Consider the following 19,042-nt stretch of genomic DNA (forward strand, 5'->3'; position numbering starts at 1 on the left):
GAATAATAGCCCGCCGACAAAATAGCCCCGACAAAAAAGCTCCCTTCAGAATTCATCATGAAATAATTCCTTAAAAATACATTTTTTCGGAAATGGTAATTATCCTCTATACAGATGTTTATCTTAACCACATTAAATAAAAATGGTCTTTTCAGAGAACTCGAGTCTTGTCTTACCTGCCTCTTGGAAGTTTGAACATTTAAGTTAAGCGAAAATCAATGTTTATTTATGATATAAACATTTTTTTTCTGTTTTCGGGCAACAGTAAAATTCATTTTAAATTAAATAAATTAAATACATTCTTCATTTTTGTCAAATAATTTAAATTAAAAAAAAGTTTTTGGACACCTTGTATAAATAATTATGTAATTGTTTATAAGAGGGGTTTTTAGCCGGGGCTATTTTAGCCGGGGCTGTTTTGACCGGGGCTATTTTGTGTGCGATCTATTTTGTCGGGGCTATTTTGTTTGCGGGCTATTTTGTCGAGGCTATTTTGTGTTCGGGCTATTTTGACGGGGCTTTTTTGACGGGGCTGTTTTGACCGGGCTATTTTGACGGGTCACGACATAAAACAATACAACTACATGTATACATTGCGGTGCAAAAAAATCGATCCACTAAAAATTTGGTCATTTTTGATGTTTTGAATTTCCTAAACCTGTTGTCCGATTTAAGTGATTTTTTACCACGTTATTTATTTATTAATAACAGATACAAACAGGTTTCCCTACTTACATGTATCCGTATCTACAATGACAACAGTTTAGTACAACATGCACATAATGTAATAATTCGAGGTAATAGAGACAAAAAAAACGACAGATGTTCACCAGCAAAAACGTTAAAAATAATAAAAAAAATAAAACCTCTCTTTATATTATTCATGCAATAGACGTTTAAATAATTGCAAGTTTATTCCAAATAATTCCAGACAAGTGGTTGTTGTTAAATCGTTGTAAATTTGGCACATTTTATTAAGTGGGCTAGAAGTATTTACAAAAAATAATATGTTTCTGGGACGGGTTCTGTGATCCGCGACATAAAATTGTATTTGCTCCAAAAGATCAGGCGAGTCTATTAAATGATTACATAGTTTATAGAGAAAAATTAAACAACGTTGAAGTCTTCTTTGCTCTAATTTTTTTATATTAAATTATTTTCTTAATGGTTGATACGAATCATATTCTGGCGATATTTTATGCTTTTTGTAAAATAAATATTTAATAAACTTGTTTTGAATTGATTCAATTTGCCGCATGTGACCACGATTTAATAAGGTACTCCAGACAATACTCCCAAATTCTAATTTGCTTCTAACAAATGAATTAAAGAGCCGTTTAATTGAGTCGATATTATGAAATTTATATGTTACACGTTTAATAAGTCCCATTATTTTGTATGATTGAGACATAATATTTTGCACATGTAAGTTAAAACTTAAATTATTTACAAACGTAATACCAAGATCCGTCACTTCATTGACCCTACGTAAGTTATTATTTCCCATATTGTACATAAAATAACTAGGGTTTGCCTGACGACTATATGTCATGATCGTACATTTGTTCAAATTAAAATACAGTTTATTACGTATTGACCAATCATAAGTCTCGTTTAAATCGTACTGTAATTGAAAATAATCATTCAAATCTTTAATTTCTCTAAATATTTTTAAATCATCCGCATATAAAAGGCACCGAGATGTAATTAAAGAAGGTAATTCATTCACAAACAGTAAAAATAATAGCGGTCCTAAACCTTGTGGTATACCTGATTCCACCAGGAAAACCTCCGATTTATCTCCTTTATATGATACAAATTGCCATCTATCTGTCAAGTATGTTACAAAAAGTTCTAGCAATGCATTGCTTAGCCCAAAGTACAATAATTTTTCTAATAGAATATCATGGTTGACCTTATCGAAGGCTTTGGCGAAATCAGTGTATACCACGTCTACCTGGTTCTTGTTGACTATGACATCATTAACATAATTAGTAAATAATAATAAATTAGCTTCAATAGATTTATTTTTACAAAATCCATATTGTTGTGGGCATATCATTTTCTGTACATGTGCATACATTTAATGTAAGATGTGTTCAAAAATTTTTGCTATGCAATTCAAAATTGCAATAGGTCTGTAATTTTTGCAATCATTTCGTGAACCTTTCTTATGGATAGGAGTTACCTTAGTCATTTTAAACAATTTCGGAAAATAATTATTATCTACTATTTTTGGACATTAGTCGCGACATGCTTTAAATATATACCCCGGAATACCATCAGGTCCCGAAGAAAACTTTGGTTTTAATTTTGAAAATGCGTTATGTATATCACGCACTGTAACTTTAGTGAAACTGAGCAAAGGAGAATTATTGTGACTAGAATTAATAAAATTTAAATCGTATGTAGAAGATTTATGATCATATATAGACTTAAAATAATCAGCAAACTCTTGGGAAATTGTTTTACTGTCCGAAATTATTTCATTGTTTCCATTAATTATATATTCAGTGTCAATACTCGCTTTCTTGTTTCTATTTACCAAATTCCAAAATAAATTAGGGCTAGTATTGATACTGTTTTCGGCATTATGTATGTATGACTCATGCGCTTCCCTGATCCTATTTTTTAAAAGTGCTCGCAGTCTTTTATATTCAGTTACATGATAAACCGCTACATTTTGCATACCCCTATGAAACTCTTTCTCCCTTTGCAAACGAATAATGTCTGGAGTAAACCACACAGGAAATTTGTTTATTCTACTCTTAGTTCGAAATCTAGGTACACACACCTCAAATATTTCATAAATTTTATGATAAAAATAGTCAACTGCAATGTCAATATCTTGTATACATCCTAAATTATCCCAGTTACAGTTCCTCAATAAATCACACAACATAGGAAAATTGGCTTTTTTAAAATTAAATTGGTTAGTTAGATTATTCATCTCATAATGATTGGTTGTTCCTGTCTTTATCATGTTAAATTCTATATTCAAAACTGGATGTTTCTTATCCTCATTTGTAAATGGATAGTTATTTTTACCAACTAAAATATCAATATTACTCAAAATTAGATCTAAGGTTCGCACATTCTCATTCACAATGTTATTGAAAGACTGAAAGTTTTTTTTTATTTAATGGCATAGATATTAGTCATTCAGCCAGTTGCAATAAACAAAATACAATCCTATCCCTAATACAAAATTAAACAGAAACAATATAGTAATACAATAAATAATACAATACAACAATAATAGCTTATAGCACTGTTTATCGCACTCAATCAATATCAGTTTTTAAATCACACCAAGTGTCCTTTTTTCTACTAATTAACTCGCTAAATAGTTAATTTTATTAAGAGCAGATTTTAATGGGCACTGTCAGTTTGACGTTTTGCGTGACAATGAAAGACTGAGGGCCGGTTGTTCGAACGCTAATCAAGAAGTTGATTATAATCAATCATTTATTGTAATCAATTTTCTTGATGGAAATCAAATCGCGACATGAAAAATACATACATGTAAAACACTAATCAGTTATTGATTTTAGGTAAAACAGTAATTAAAATATAGCCGCGGCTCTTAAATTATTAAAAATTGCTTATTATTATTATTGATTTGTAAGTAAAAACAAGAAATTAACATCAGAAAGAGTTTAATTATGTTTTATTTTAAATTAAAACCAAAATAATAAAATAAATCAGTCAACATAACCTCAAAATGCGACATCTGTCAGAAGTACGCTTAATCAAATATAATTGTAATTAAATATTTGATAATGATCAGTTTTGATTAGCGTTCGAACAACCGGCCCTGAAAGTTATACATACTAATTAATTCATAAATTGACAAATATTTGAGAGAAGTGTTGTTTTCAAACTTATAGTCAACACCGGTTACACAAGGTAAATTAAAGTCACCAAAAACTAAAATAGATGTGTTCATTGTATTATCTATGTACGAAAAAAGATCAACAAAAGCTATATAATCGTTATTGCTCGACTGGGGGGGGGGGGGGGGCAAATATACGTTACTAAGAATTAATTTATTTCCAAATACATCCAATTCAACGAATAGTACCTCTAATTCAGTATTTACTAAGATTTGTTTAGATTTATATTTTTTATGAACTGCAATCAGAACACCTCCGCCTCTTGCCTTACGCGTCCTTACAAGGTCCCTATCGTTTCTATAAACCACATACCTTTCGTCAAACAATTCAGAATCATTAATGTCATTACTTAACCAGGTTTCCGTCAAAGCAATAATATCAAAGGTTTCTATCAACAAACTTTGGTAAAAATCTGTCGTTTTCGTCCTTAAACCTCTCGAATTTTGGTAATAAGCGCTAATTTTCATTAAAAACTCTGGAGCTCCATAATTGATTATACAACTTATATAAAATAATGACTTAATTTAATATCCTTGGACGCAAAACTTAAACAAAAAACCTAAATAAATACAAAACAAGTTGTTACCATTCTAACGCAAAATAGAACAATATAATTAAATACCTATTAATAATAGCGCATGAAAACTACTTATTTCCGTATAAACTATAATACCGTATATAATACCATAATAATACCATAATTAAAAATAAAGAAAGCAATAATAATTATAGGTACAGATCAATTATTAACAAAATGAGGAGTTCCCAAATACATTAAACAACTAAATATTAGTATCTAAATTAGATTAAAATAAAAAACATGTTTACCATAATAAGTGGAAAGATAAATGAATGTACCAAATAGTTTGTACTAGGTACTACGCAGATAATGACCAAATCTCCATCTTGTCACGTTGCCACGTTTACCATTAAGTAGCTGATTGAAAGATCTTGGTGCGAAGTAATATTTTTGATACCTCCGTCCTTAATAAAGATTTTGCCATCCCTGGACCATGCATTTTGTTTGCCGTATTTTTGTTTTGCTGCATTCAGTAGCTGATATTGCGGCTTCGTAAGGTTTTCACTAATAAATATGTGGGTACCGTTTAACAACTTTTTTGAAATCAAAATTTCTTTCTTCTTTAGATAGGATACCATTTCGAGTAAAATAATTCTTGGTTTATTATTATCAAGTTCTCTCTTACCCAGTCGATACACATTATTGATATCATTTTCACTTAAGTTCTCCACTTTCATTGTTGAATGGATTAATTCTTTAACCACCCTAGGCAAATTCTCCTGTTCCTGTTCTGGTAACCCATATATTCTGAGAGTATTATTCCGTCTAACCTGCATAATACCATCCAAATAGGCTTCATTTTTTATAATCCTATTGTCATTACTAACAACCCTACTGTCAATTTTATCTACAGTAGTTTTTAGGCAAAAGCAATGTCTCATCAACTTTAATAAGCCTTTCATTAAGATCTTTAACAATTTTGCTGCATATGCTTCGGCTACGGGTTACTTTATCCATTTTTCAAGATGTTCGTAGGTAGATACTAGATGATGTTTTTTCTAACACTGAATTATACCCACCTAAACTTTAGACACTAATGATGGTATAATGTGACTTAGTAACAATTTTTGTAAACATTAAATTAGTAATTTGATTCACTTTCAAACATTTACACGTGCATGCTGTGTTGCCACGTTGTTATAGCCTTATCCATTGACAATATCGCTGTAATAATATTGTTTCTAGACAATTAAACTGTCATTGTATACCGGGTGTACGAATCAAACTGTGTTTTTTTTCTCAAAGTTCGCATCACCCTGTGGACTATTCTAGCATTTATAAAATACTGAATTTAAAACCCAACTATAGCCTCAGGTTTTCTTAACATTTTGTCTTTCGATTCATTTGCTTATGTTGAATAATAAAAAAGTTAGGTACTTTAACAACTGGCCATGTTCGTCATCAGTACAGGGTGTTTCTAAATAAGTGCGACAAACTTTAAGGGGCAATTTTACATGAGAAAATAATGAAAATTTGCTTTACAATCATATGTTCGCACACGCTTCGTTTCCGAGATACGGGATGTTCAATTTTTTTTACAAACTGACGATTTATTTATTGCTTTAAAACCAGTTGAGATATGCAGATCAAATTCGGTGGATTTTAAAACGTAGTTATTGCACATTTTTTGACATACGATAATTGTAAGAAATTTATATTCACCATTGGCGTGCGTACGGGTAATATTATCGATCATAATACCCGTTTGCGCAGTAATTCAAATTTACCGTGCTGTAATGCTTTTTTTTTGACAATGTATTTTTACACTATTGACTTTTATGAAATTTTGTCACTATTGACGTTTCATAGGTTAATTAAGTTACATCTTCCAAATTTTGTGTTTTCTGCATTTAATTTTTAGATTTTTAATATGGTTTTATAGAAAAAAAAAACAGTTGTTTTAGAACTCTTTAACGACGTATTGGTATAATACAATATTTATGTATTTGGTAATTTTTCTAGTGACTTTCTTGGGTGTGAATCTGTCTTTTTAGTTTACTCCTCTTGGTTTGAAAACAAAGCATAGTAGAAATGAGTGTACCAACGCACAGTGGTTCCAAATTCCGAAAACGTGGTCATGAACCTTTAAAAGCGTATATTGTTTATACACTTCGGAATTATTGTCCTTTTCATGATCATTTTTCAGTGCGTAACAAATGATAGGAAAAAGGGTAAGTCCGTAATAATACATATTTATGACATTTATTCTAACATGACATTTTAGTTAAATCTGACAGTTGTCACATTTTATTTTCAATTTGGAATAAAAACCAATCAAATGTGTTTCTTGCATTTATAAAATGGTATTTTCTTTGATGTGTATAGTCTTATAAATTATACAGATTATATTTGTAATATTATTATCTAATTAAAAAAAAATTTTTTATTATGGCGCCATCTATCGACAACTAGAATAACTAGAATAAATGTTATAAAAATGTCACCGACGAAATGTAATCACCGACGTGCCTTTTTTTCTGTCACATACAATTTAATGCGTTAGAAAGAAATCGAAAAACTGTGACGCACTGAAAGATGATCATGAGAAATACTGTACTTTCGTACTCAAGGGTTTTTGGTATCGCTGATTACGAATCTGACATTATTTTTTCTGAAAAACAAAATAGGATCCAACATTGCGGAAAGAAGTTGAAAATGTCAATCAAAACGCAAATTTTTTGTCAAATTTCGTAGTTTAAGGTTGCTGATTACAAATCTAACATTATTTTTTTAAACAAAATGGCGTATCCAATATGGCCGAAAGAAATTCGAATATTTTATTTTAAACGCTTATTTGTTTAAAGTTTTCTATTATAAGGAACTTCTGAAATCGCTGATTACCAATACATATATTCTTTATGAATTACAATATTCAAAGCCTATTACTTATGTAAAACCACCCATACATACTCAACAATCGCCAGAATCATGTAATATGAGTAATTTTTCACTAATGTATGCAAACAACTGTCAGCATGGCATAGGCAGTTATAGGTAGCTAAACCAAAGTGATTCTGTATCTTCTTACTATATATTTTAAGATTAATAAACATTTGTCACATAATTATGCAGAATTTTGTACTTTTTGAATGTATCTTTACAAAATTTTGATTATTTCAAGTATATTTTCACTATTTATGCATTAACAAATTTAAGGCATTTATGGTTACTAAATCTTAAGTTAACTTACATTTTACATTACTACATACTTAAAAAAGAAGAATCTGCTTTACAGCGATAAAATTGATAAACCACAAAACGTTTTACAGCGTTTTCAATATACGCGTTCTTTTACACTTTCTCTGCCGGCCAAAATAACCTCGGACATGGTTCACTTGTTCCTAAGCTATGAACCAGAATACATCTAGTCTAACCCTTATACCTGCGCATTACGATAGTATGAGAAAACAACTGTAAACATGAAAGTCCCTAACTAGGGACTTTTTATTTTACCTCATGACCACGTTTTCCGCATCTGGAACCACTGTGCAACGTAATAATATCAGTGTTTAAAAAAGGATAACTGGTCAACCCAATTAATAAATTTCTTCGATTCTAATTGAGACAGTCACTAGTTTTCACCACTCTGTCTATCTTAATATACAAATGTTTGTTTGATCTACGTTATACTAGAACTAGATGGTGCTATGTTAAAATGTTTAAAACTAAATTGAACGTCCATTTTTTTTCCTTTAAATTAAATCAACTGGCGTTGCCATATTTCTCTGAGCTAGTGGCAATAATTGTACACGTGCAGAATATAATAAATTTTTCGTATAGAAAATCTCCTACATCAAAAGGTTACACATACTTCAATGCAGAACCTCTCCGTGGCAGGCTCGACTCGATACGTTGCAAGACTGCGGATGTTCCCTACTCAAGTCGTTGGGAACCGGGTGGCCAGCGGCTGGCGGCCCGTTGAGTTCCTTCCAGCTCAGTGCGCTGGAACTGATTTTCTGTTGCTCCGCTCTCTATCAAATACACTTTATGCGGCCCATAGAGAAATAACAACAAGGAGAGTGCTTGGTTGCATACATTTGATTGTCACACTAGACGCTAGCGACTCGATGAACTACTTACCGAACTACACGGCTAAAAGCGGGCGTGGCGGGATATTTAAAATTATTTTAGACTTCACTTAGCTATGAAGATCTATTTACAAAAACAAAATAACTGTATTTTTAAGTTTTCTTTAATGTTTTAGTGTAAAAACCTAATTTCTATGAAATAATTTGGAAATTGTAATATTATTTACACATTATCTTATTTATAATGTCATAAATAATATTAAAATTTTAAATTTTTTCATAGAAATTATATTTTTACACAAAAAATATTAAAAATACAGTTATGTTGGTTTTGTAAATAGGTCTTCGTAAAACATGGGAATAAACACTGGGAAAAAAACTACACATTTTATTTTTATTAATCTTCACAGCGACCTCTTTATTCATCTTATATTTTACAAAATGCAGATATTACTAGTTTGATTAGTAGCCTAAAAATATCTAAAGAAAAATATTTTTTTTCAGAACTTTCAGAAAAATAGAAAATAATATAAACACTGGGAAAAAAAACTACATATATTTTATTTTTATTAATCCTCACGGGGACCCCCCACTTACCGCATGCATGTATGGAGTGCTGATAAAACAAAATAAGAAAATCTATGCAGTAAAATTGTTTTGAAATAATGATGTAAAACACAGATCAACACAAAATGCATGCATGTCCCCGCTCTTTATTCTTTAATTATCTTATCTTTTACAAAATGCAGATACATATTACAAATTTGACTAGTAGCCTAAAAAAATCTTAAGAAAAAAAATTATACAATACAAACAGAACTTTACTAAAGCTAAAATAAAAGCCTTTAAAATATCAACTAACTGTTGTAGTTCCCTCAGAACTTTTTAGAAAAATAGGATAAAATATATAAACACTGACAAAACAACTTCATACATTTTATTTTTATTAATCCTCACGGGGACCCCCCACTTACCGCATGCATGTATGGAGTGCTGATAAAACAAAATAGGGAAATCTATGCAGTAAAATTGTTTTGAAATAATGATGTAAAACACAGATCAACACAAAATGCATGCATGTCCCCGCTCTTCTTTATTCTTTATTTATCTTATAGTTTACAAAATGCAGATACATATTTGATTAGTAGCCTAAAAATCTCTAAAGGAAAATATTATATAATACACTGAGAACTTTACTAAAGCTAAAATACAAACCTTTAAAATATCAACTTACAATAAATAAGTAAAATACTTTTAGGTGATAAACAAATCGAACAAACCTGCAATTTAAATAAATGTTTATAAGAGAAATCAAAATGTTTGCCATTAAAAATTGTTTAACTTTACACTATATAGTCCCCAGTACAAGGACCTAAAATTTCAGTGATACATATAAGTTTTAAACTTTGTGTTTGCATTCCTTGCGACATGTCCGACAAACTTTTCCTCTGTGAAATCTTTCAGAGTTGCTATGTTTTCGAACGCTTAGTTCTCAAAGATGTCACTTTTACGTTATTGTCTCTCAATACAAGTTTGGTTTATTTAAATACAATTATGGTCACAGAGGAAAAGTTTGTCGTACATGTAGCAAGGAATGCATACAAAGCTTGAAACTTATATTATAATATAATATATCAGTGATATATTATAGATATACTATACAGGGTGTCCCGAAAAGATTGGTCATAAATTATACCACAGATTTTGGGGCCAAAAATAGGTTGATTGAACCTCACTAACCTAAACACAATAGTGCACACAAAAAAAGTTATAGCCCTTTGAAGTTACAAAATGAGAATCGATTTTTTTTCATATATCGAAAACTCTTGAAGATTTTTTATTTAAAATAGACATGTGGCATTCTTGTGGCAGCAAAATCTTAAAAAAAAATTAAAGTGAAATTTGTGCAGTCCCTCAAAATTTTATGGGGGTTTTGTTCCCTTAAACCTCCCCAAACTTTTGTGTACGTTCCAATTTAATTATTATTGTGGCACCATTACTTAAACACAATGTTTTTAAAACTTTTTTGCGTCTTAGTAATTTTTCGGTAAGCCAGTGTTTATCGAGATATTTTGAATATTTGTGGAATCCACTACATATTTTGTATATGGTAAGTACGATTATAGAGACCTGTTAATAATCTGAAAATTTATTTATAATTTACATTTTTAGGTATATTTTGAAAAAGAAGCCACATCTCGATAAAAGGTGACTTATCAAAAAAGGACTAAGAGGCAAAAAAGTTTTAAAAACAGTTTGTTTAACTAACGGTACCACAATAATAGTTTAATTGGAACGTACACAAACATTTGGGGGGTTTAAAGGAACAAAACCCCCATAAAATTTGTATGTAAATATATTAAAAAAGAAGCCGTATCTCGATAAAAACTGGCTTATCAAAAAAATACTGGGAGGCAAAAAAGTTTTAGAAACGTTGTGTTTAACTAATAGCATAACAATAATGAATTAATTGGAACGTACAAAAAAATTTAGGGGGGTTTAAGGGAACAAAACCCCCATAAAATTTTAATGGGGTGGACAAATTTTACTATAATTTTGTTTTAAGATATTCCTGCTATAAGAATGATACATGTCCATTTTCAATAAAAAATCTCTAATAGTTTTCGATATATTGGAAAAAATCGATTTTCATTTTGTAATTTCAAAGGGCTGTAACTTTTTTTAAGAGCACATTTGTACTAAGGTAAGTTAGGTTTAATCGAACTATTTTTGACCCCAGAATGTGTGGTATAATTTATGACCATTCTTTTCGGGACACCCTGTATTATAGATATATTATATCAGTGAGATTTTAGGTCCTTGTACTGGGGACTACTATACTATGTTAGTTATACAGTGATGAGTGTGCTGGAGTGTGCACAAAAGATGGAAAACACATTCAAGTTGTGGGATAAAAAGAAATGAAACTAGGAGGTGTGAGATTTAGCAATAAAAACTTATAAATTTACATTCTACTTATTGTTTCCCACCTTTAGATGTATCAGACGAGTTTGGCAATTGCCACAATGACAGTGACAGTTTTAGTTGACATGCTCCTCTGATATGTCTAAAGGTGGAAAACAATAAATGGAATGTAAGTTTATAGGTGTTTATCGCTACATCTCCCACCTTCATTAGTTTCATTTCTTTTTATCTCAAACTGAATATGTTTTCCCTCTTTTGCATTATTTTGCCGATGATTAGCTTGCTCATCACTATATAAATGTGAATACAATATAATAAAATTTACCATTAACTATTTCACTGATCATTATTGTTATCAGATTTAGCCCTACAGCTCAGATTCCGTCTAAGGGAGGGATTATTAATTTTCTTATTAGTATTAATTTTCTTTTTTCGTAAATCATTTTTTTGCAAATCTTGAGAACTTCTATAAACATCATCATAATATTTCTTAATTATTAAGGATACAGACACATCTAGACAATAATTAAACACATAATCCAAATGTTGGTTACAAGTAAACCACTCCAGAGTTACATACTTTTTTATCAGAATTTGAATTTTTTTGACCAAATGGTTTATATGTCCATTAATGACTAATACCGCAATTACAATATCGTACATTTTGGCTAAATCTACTAGAAAATTTTTTGTAACATAATTTAAACTTAATTTATTATCACTATATTCTTTAAACATTGTAAATGTATGGTGTGGTTCCAAACAGTCAGATATGATATTAGCTGCACACACCTCACATTCTTTAATCGATTTAAGATTTTTTATTATAAACCCAGCAACATATGCTAATGTGTTACCTTCATGACCTGTAACATCTGTATCAGGTAATGGTAGAGCTAGATTTTCTATTTCATTCACATCTAAAACATCTAAATCAATAAAATCATTTTTGGTTATTGAACTTTCCAAAAAGTCTTGCAAATTATCAAGAATAGAGCCATCATCTGTTTCACAATTTTTATTAGAAGAAGGAGTAATTAAGTTATTAAGAACAGATGTTTTAAATGATGAAATAAACTGGTAGCAACTTGGATTTACATTTTCTGCTCCTAGATGGCGTATAGAGGCAAATGAGTTTTCCAAAGGATCTTGATTTAGAGCACGGGTTCTTAAAAACTTAAATCCCAAATCTTTACAAATATTCCACAACTCTTTTGTGGCTGCAATGGTTGTTAACCACCCTGACTTAAATGGCATTACCTTCTTTTTGACTTTTTCATCAATAAACATCCAGCTATTAATTTTAGGAAGAAGGCGATTCCACAGCACGGCATGAGGAGATCTATTAGACATACACCTACGATAAGGCTTGCCAAATTCAGGCTTTGTTGTTCTGCCATTAAAGCTATCGAAAAGCTGATCTACATCATGCACAAATTCAGCAGTTTCGATAGCTTGAGAGGGTATATTATTATTTGGATTACTAACCATCTCTTCCAAAGTGGAAGCAACTGTATGACTGAGGGTCCGTGCGGCTACACACACTTTCATTTTTAAGCGACTATGAGTTTTGAGATGTAAATAAACCTCCCTTATCCGTCTTAATGCTTGAAAACGTTTTCTTTTGTCTATATTAAAACACTGTCTTATATGATCAATTTTGGCCATTTTTGTCTGATCAAACTGAATATGGTACTTTAAAAGAGCATTACGAGTTGACTTTAATAAATGTGGTGGGTCGAAAATTGTCAATATCTTATGATTATTGATGAAAAAGTGAGGCCCTGGTTCGTTATTTTCCCTACAAAGTAAGTTAATAGCAGCACGGTTTGTAGCACCTTGGTCACACACAGTACACAGTATTTTCAAACCGGTTTCTATTTCTACCTGACTAATCACTTGTGAAATTAAAACCTTCAAATCATGTGATTTTACAGAATGTTGTGTAAAAAAAAAGCTATTGGTTGTTTCCAACTTTTGTGCAGACCATTGAGCATAAAAACTAGTGCATGATCAGCATACTCATTTTTACGACCCAATGGACCAAGATCTACATAACCAATGACTTTATCACTAAATTTATCGTAACTTAACTTCTGAGACAATGATATTTCATCAAAAACTAAGGAACAATATCTATCCAATGGTCCCATGGATTCTACTCTTTTACAAAGTTTCTTTAATAATTGAATTTCTATTCCAGCTGCAAAAGGAATGTTTTTTAATAGTTTCTGAAGGGTACTTTTAGCTGGCAATGGTATACTACGTCTCAAAAATCTGTAACATCTAGGACCCCTTTTGTACAAAGCCAAAGCATATACCTTATCACGTGTTGTCCAAGTAGGCCTTTTAACTTTAAGATTTGAAAAAGAACTTTTAAAAAATGATGCAATTGTAGGGTCCATATTTTCTTCTAATTCCCTAAACCTTTCACCTTTAGAAAACTCATATGCCAATTTTAATTTCTGTTTAGTTACTTTTAAACAGTTTTTCAATTTACAAATAGAATTTCTATGAGTACGATTTAAAAAATATAACTTTTTCTTTTTAGGAGACAAATCTCTTACTCTTGTTTCATTAATATCTTTCAAAATACGGGATCGCTTACATTTAGGTGTAATACTATACTCATTATCATGCTGACTGGAAATTGACCGTTTATTATTGACTGGGTTATTAATGGAGGATAATTTTGGAGGAACTATTTCTTTGTTACTAAAAATGTGTACATTTGAAACAGAGATTTCATCAGAAGAATGTGCAGGTATAGGCAAAAGTTGATCATGAACATTGGATATGTGAATTATTTTGGAGGGCACTGCATTATTTAAAAGTTTTGTTTTTAAGCTGCTTGTAAATTGTGTTTCCTCAAAATGATCTTCACATAAATAACACCTAGTTTCAGTAAATTCAATACCAATAATTTCAAACCAGTCATGACGTCTTTTTAAATCTTTATCTGGAAATCTAAAAAACTTTTTATTTGTATACTCTGGGTCTGTGACAGGATGAAAATACTTGTTATTACAATAGGACGCTAAACATCCGTGAACATATTTACCGGGTTGGGATTTAGAATTTGACATTGCAAAATGATAAAATAATATTACCTACATACAATATAACCACTATAAATTGTAACTAAACAGAACCTTTATTGATATTTTTAACCTACCTACTTACAAAACACTGACTTTTGTTACAATACTAGTTTTTTATTTGTATTTACACTATAAAATGATAAACTAATTTTACAGTTGAGTACATTGGCAGAAAGTGGTTATGACAATCTGTGTGAATGAGGTGAACTTTGTATGTAAATTAATGCCAAAATAAAATTAGTTGTGAAAAACAAACAATAAACAAACCAGAAATGTTGCAAATTGTACTTAAATCTGAAAACGTCCCCAAGCGTCTTTTTGTACCTCTATTTTTTCGATGTACTGAGTCTAAAATGTTCATAAAAATAACATGTGTGTTTACTTAATAACAGGCAGTAGCTGGTTTGTCGTTAGTGTCATGCGTGGAACACAATGGTGCTAAGTGACAAGTATGTGTTTTATCTCTCCAGGTATTAATGAGAACCATGGACTCAACTGTACCTACATACAATATAACTACCATACCTTTATTAACGTTTAACACCTTGGTTAGCGATCACTTAAACTAATAAGATGTAATTTTGTACCATTTTATCCTTATTTTGAAACCAATATGAGAAACTAAAAACTCTCGCTTTAGAGCATTTTAAATCATTTAATAACAATGGAAGCCAGCGTCTCACACGATATTACAGTCGATATTTTGTGTCAAATGCTGGCATCTCACACGGTAGCCAAGGTATTAACCTACCTACTTACATGTACCTACACTATACCTGTTATTCTATTCTATTAGTCTACTTGTCTCTTCTACTTGTCTACAAACATGGGAGGCCTATGTCCAGCAGTGGATCGAGAGGGGCTGATGATGATGATGATGATTAGTCTATATCACTTCTCTGTAATTCCAAGTTCCTGAAAATAAAACAGAAGGCAATTTTAATACAATGCATATAGAGAGTGGATATCGAGGTTAGGGAGTTGAACTAACTCAAAATGTAAAGTGATTTTCTTATTAAATTTATAAAAGTATTTCTAAGAATACACAAATAGCATTTTGCAACTAAGAAAAAAATAATATTTAATTACTGAAAAATACTGAATTAACATTACTTTTAGTAGAATGCAGTAATTAATCACATCATAGTTTTTGAGAAATTAACTCATAAAAGAAAGCAATTTTGATTTTGATGTGTGTAGACACCACATGAATGTAATTTAAAAATTTGGTTATATGTTAATTATTTACAATAATTATTAAAATTTATTGGCCACCATTTAAAGGGTACATTTTTGGACATATTTATTAATTTAAAAAGTCCACCGAACCCACTGCAGGAAACAGAGATTTTAGTTATCGAGGTCCATAAAACACAAAATATTTGTCATATACCTACCTACCAACAAAGTACTTTTTTTACCTTATGTCTCTGTGGATTAAAGTAAAAATATTTATTATGATATTGAATATTATATGACACACTAAATCTTAGAAGAGTACCTGCACTGGGGTTTGGAAATGAATACCAACAAAACGGAATATATGTGTGTTGGAGGTATACAGCAGGATCTATCCTTGGAAAATGAAATAACTACTAATCACTGTCAGGAATATAAATACTTGGGTCTTAAAATTACACAAGATGGAACAGACAAGAATAGCCAAGAAAAGTGCACACAAGGAGGGAAAGCTATGACATTATTATACACAATCCTATGGGACCAAAAGTATCTCCAAAGAAAATAAACATAACATCTATCACAGCATTGTAACATATAGCAGCGAATTTTGATCACTAAAAGAAAAATCCGAAAAGATGCTCAGGAAAAGTGAAATGGACTTCTGGAGAAGATCTGCTCGTATATCAAGAATACATAAAATCAGAAATACAAGAATATTGGAGATAATGGATGTAAGCATACAATAATTAACAATATAAAAACAAAGCAACTAAGATGTTTTAAGCCACTACAACGTACGGAAGACGACAGATTACCTAAGAAAAGCTGGATAGAAGAAATTCATAGGGAAATTGGAAACACATATAGAGAAAGAGGCTTGAAGGAAGATATTATGTGTTACGATAGAGAAAAAGGCGATTATATATATAAAAAATTGTATTTTCACCTACCGATATTCAATTTCAGCAATTCCAGCACTATCCAGTAATGAAAATAGAAAATATGTTTAGTAGTATTCAGTACAAACCGCCAAATTATCTATCTATGCCGGGCCGGGAAATTGCAAATTCTAACGCACAAAATGGCGTCCTAAAAACAAAAACACAAAGTCAATGTCAATTGTCAAAAATGTAAATTTTCTGCACGGTACAATCAAAATACTTTATTGTACCATGGGTAAATTTTAGTTTCAGAAACAGCAGCGCCCCTATGTGCTACTTACCTGCGCAGAAAGAGTGTTCCAGTTATTGCCTATCTTTTGACTTCTCTCTTGTTGTTATTTCTCTATGATGCGGCCAATCTCTTGGCAACCATCGGTAGTAGTGGAACTTAATGGGACTACGTGAATTTCGATGCGCGTTCGGTACCCTGCCGGTGATTCGAATCCGAATGCATAGCTAGAGGGGCCGATCGTTACATATTTATTCAGCAATCTGTTAGTTATAAAAAATTCTAACAATAAGTGTCTTTGGGGTTTGAAGTAAAAAAATTGACGTTAGAGAGGTCAGTCCAATGACTGGACCTCTAGTATGGAACAAACATGACATTTCGATAATATGCTACATACAAACATACATTTTACATTTACAAAAAAAATATATATATATACAAAGGGGTTTTACGGGTCTTAAATAAATAAAAAATTACTATTCATGTCTTATGTTTTCTCAAAGAAATTAACACACCACCTTAAAAATGGGTCATTTTTGATGTCTCGAATTTCATAAGCCTTTTGTCCGATTTAAATAATTTTTGATGTTAGTTTAGGTATAGCATACGGTATAGCCTTATTCTTTAACAATATTGCTATAATAATATTGTTGCTAGACAGGTAAATTGTAATTGTATACCGGGTGTACCAATTAAACTGCGATTTTTTCTCAAAGTTCGCGTGATCCTGTAGAATATTCTAGCATTTATAAAATACTGAAATTAAAACCCAACTATAGCCTCATGTTTTCTTAACAATCTGTTTTTTATTCATTCGCTTATGTTGGATAATAAAAAAGTTAGGTACTTTAGCAACTAGCCTTGTTTTTCGTCAATTCGTTTTTAAATAAGTATGGCAAACTTTAAGGAGTAATTCTGCATGAAACAATAGTGACAGTATGCTTATAAACTCTCCGCAAATGCTTCATTTCCAAGATAGGGGGTGTTGAAATTTTTCTTACAAACTGACGATTTATTTATTGCTCTAAAACCGGTTAAGATATGCAAATGGAATTTGGTGGGTTTTAAGAGGTAGTTATTGCGCATTTTTTGATATACAATTATAAATTTAATATTTACCATTGGCGCGCATACGGGTAATTTACCCTTATGTGCGCCAATGGTGAATACAAATTCTTAATTGTATGTTAAAAAATGCACAATAACTACCCCTTAAAACTCACCAAATGTCATGTGCATATCTCAACCGGTTTTAGAGCAATAAATAACTCGCCAGTCTGTGAGAAAAATTTCAACACATCCTATCTCGGAAACGAATCATTTGGGACATACATTTATAAAGCAAACTGTCATTATTTTTTCATGCAGAATTGCACCTTTAAGTTAGTTTAGTAATTACCAATAGAGTACAAACTAGTACCCAATTTTTGCTACTTGTCTTACCTGAGTTATCTTTTGGTTCATTTTTGAGGTGTTCCACATCTATTGATGTCGATAGCTGATTCTCTAGATAGTTTTGGTCATATTCAATAAACTCTTCCTTAATTTCAACTTTAAATTTCACAGCTAAAATATAAACAATATGAAAATACAGCGAGCATGTAAAGTTTGGAATAAATTAATTTTTTCATGAATGGGCAATTTTAGAATTAAATCCTGAAACGGGTCGATTTTTATTTTTAAATTATGATTTTTGGCGTCATATAGGCGTAATGACGTTATCGATTATTTTTTTAAATAAGCATAGCGGTCGTGTGATGGATCATTTGAAAGGTCATTCAATTCTCTATAGTAAAATAAACAAAAATAATTTTTGAATTAAATTAAATGACACAAAAAGAAGAATGTATGTAGTTTATTTATTTCAAAATACATGTTACTGCTGTCAGAAAACAGAAAAAATGTTCATTTCACAAATTAACATTGTTTTTCTCTTAAATTTAATGTTCAAATGCTGCCAAGGTGCAAGTAAAAGGCAGCTTTAACATTGGTTTTAAGTGAAAAACGATATTTATTTATATAAACAATACATTCCTCTCTTTGTTTCAATTAATTTTAATTCAATTTTTTTTGTCGGAGACCCTGGTATAAATGATTATATTAATGTTTATATTACTAAATACAGAATTGAATAACCTTTCAAATGAGCTAGCACACGAT

At 30.8% G+C, this 19,042-nt stretch overlaps 2 protein-coding genes across 3 annotated transcripts in view; both read right to left on the bottom strand.

Moving 5' to 3' along the window:
• The window catches only part of LOC126886565 (zinc finger protein 112-like), a 75,758-nt gene that overhangs the window by 30,126 nt on the left and 26,590 nt on the right, over nt 1-19,042 (bottom strand). For both annotated transcript variants that reach the window (XM_050653513.1, XM_050653512.1), the window contains exon 2: nt 18,326-18,448. In XM_050653513.1, coding sequence (XP_050509470.1) covers nt 18,326-18,448 — 123 coding nt within the window. The remainder of the gene's footprint in view (nt 1-18,325; nt 18,449-19,042) is intronic.
• LOC126886566 (uncharacterized) lies at nt 9,048-16,999 on the bottom strand. The gene is made up of 3 exons (XM_050653514.1): nt 16,935-16,999; nt 16,663-16,801; nt 9,048-15,445 (listed from the first exon to the last, which is right to left on the bottom strand). Exon 3 carries the CDS (start codon nt 13,095-13,097, stop codon nt 11,766-11,768), a length of 1,332 nt encoding a protein of 443 aa, XP_050509471.1. The 5' UTR covers nt 13,098-15,445; nt 16,663-16,801; nt 16,935-16,999; the 3' UTR covers nt 9,048-11,765.

This window comes from Diabrotica virgifera, chromosome 6 (genome assembly GCF_917563875.1).
Source record: "Diabrotica virgifera virgifera chromosome 6, PGI_DIABVI_V3a".
NCBI classification, from domain to species: domain Eukaryota; kingdom Metazoa; phylum Arthropoda; class Insecta; order Coleoptera; family Chrysomelidae; genus Diabrotica; species Diabrotica virgifera.